This window comes from Myzus persicae, unplaced genomic scaffold (assembly GCF_001856785.1).
Source record: "Myzus persicae strain clone G006 unplaced genomic scaffold, MPER_G0061.0, whole genome shotgun sequence".
In the NCBI taxonomy this organism is placed as follows: Eukaryota; Metazoa; Arthropoda; class Insecta; order Hemiptera; family Aphididae; genus Myzus; species Myzus persicae.
Window position 1 is genome coordinate 1 of NW_019103465.1, and position 1,381 is coordinate 1,381.

Consider the following 1,381-nt stretch of genomic DNA (forward strand, 5'->3'; position numbering starts at 1 on the left):
ATATTATAAATATGATTGCAATGAACGTGAATCGTCGTGTAAGCATTGTACTTGCAAAATTAAAGTAAGTAAATAAAATTATTAACAAATATTAACATTATTATCTAGGTATTTGAAATTTAAGATTTAAGCCCTCAATTTATTTTTTAGTTTTAGTATAATATAATATTATAACTTACCTACATAATTTATTATAATTGGTAAAAATCAAAATAATGGTGTGAATTGTGTGTATAGAAAAATCTTGAATTTAAACCTAATTTTAATTTTCAAATGTTCTCATAATCCCACATTGATTTTCAATTTCTTCAAAGTAACATATTTAATACAAAATATATATTGTTCTAACTTTTAAAATTTTACCTAAATTAATAACCACCATGAGAACAAACCATTTAAAGATAAATTTCATTTCATAAATCATAGATTCATTGTTGTGTAGTAATATAATAACATAATACCGATAGTATAATATTGTATATTTATATTTGTTTTAATTAAAAATGTTTTTAAGTATTATTTATTTCAATTCATTTTCTTCATTAAACTTACAGTACCTATATACTTTTTAATTTTTTTTTAAAATTTTTATGATGTGATAATTATAAATAAAAATGAATAATCTATATTATATATTAAGTAGGTACCTATTATCTTTATTTCATTGTTTGCAATTTTGCATATTATATTCAATGTTTGAAGATTTGTTTAATATGAAATAGTATATTTTTATTTTTATATTTTATGATTAATAAATATTTATTTATCATTATTTTGTTTTTACTTTTTACTCAGGTATTTTTATTACTTGATAATATATAATATATAGGTAATATATATAATAATAGTAAAAAAAAATGTTTGAATGCCTCAAATTAAAGTCTTATTTTTATAGGGTAATCATGGTACAAATTTAAAAAAACATCTTGCAAGCCATCATGATGAATTGTATGAAGAGTTTCTAGAAAAAGAATCTAAAAAGAATAAAAAAACAGTTGGTGTTTCTAAGGTCACAGCACATCAACAATTATTTCATTTTAATGAAACAAAATATGTTAAAGTTAATTTAAGTGAAAAAACAATTATTGATGCCTGTGTTGATCTCGTTACCATTAATGGACGACCATTCAGTATGCTGAACGATTCGGGATTTCGTAGAATACTCGATCCAGTTTTGAATGGGTTTCAGAAGAAACTAAAAATTAATTCAAACTCCATTAAGTAAAAATATTGTTTTTTTTTTTATCCTAGATCAATTTAGCATAGTGTATAATAATTGATAATATATAATATATATTTCTTCTAGGGAGCATGTATACAAAGAGTCCCTTCTTATTAAACAAGAAATAATTACTGAAGCTAGTTCTAAACTCATTTCTCT

General features: G+C 21.2%; 1 protein-coding gene across 1 annotated transcript; it reads left to right on the forward strand.

Annotated features, from left to right (window-relative positions):
- Positions 1-4: 4 nt before the first annotated feature.
- Positions 5-1,376, forward strand: LOC111034570 (the record flags this gene model as incomplete). Its single annotated transcript, XM_022315850.1, has 3 exons — positions 5-64; positions 896-1,221; positions 1,307-1,376. Coding segments are annotated over 3 exons (456 nt in total), but the record flags the coding sequence as incomplete, so codon positions are not given.
- Positions 1,377-1,381: the final 5 nt, after the last annotated feature.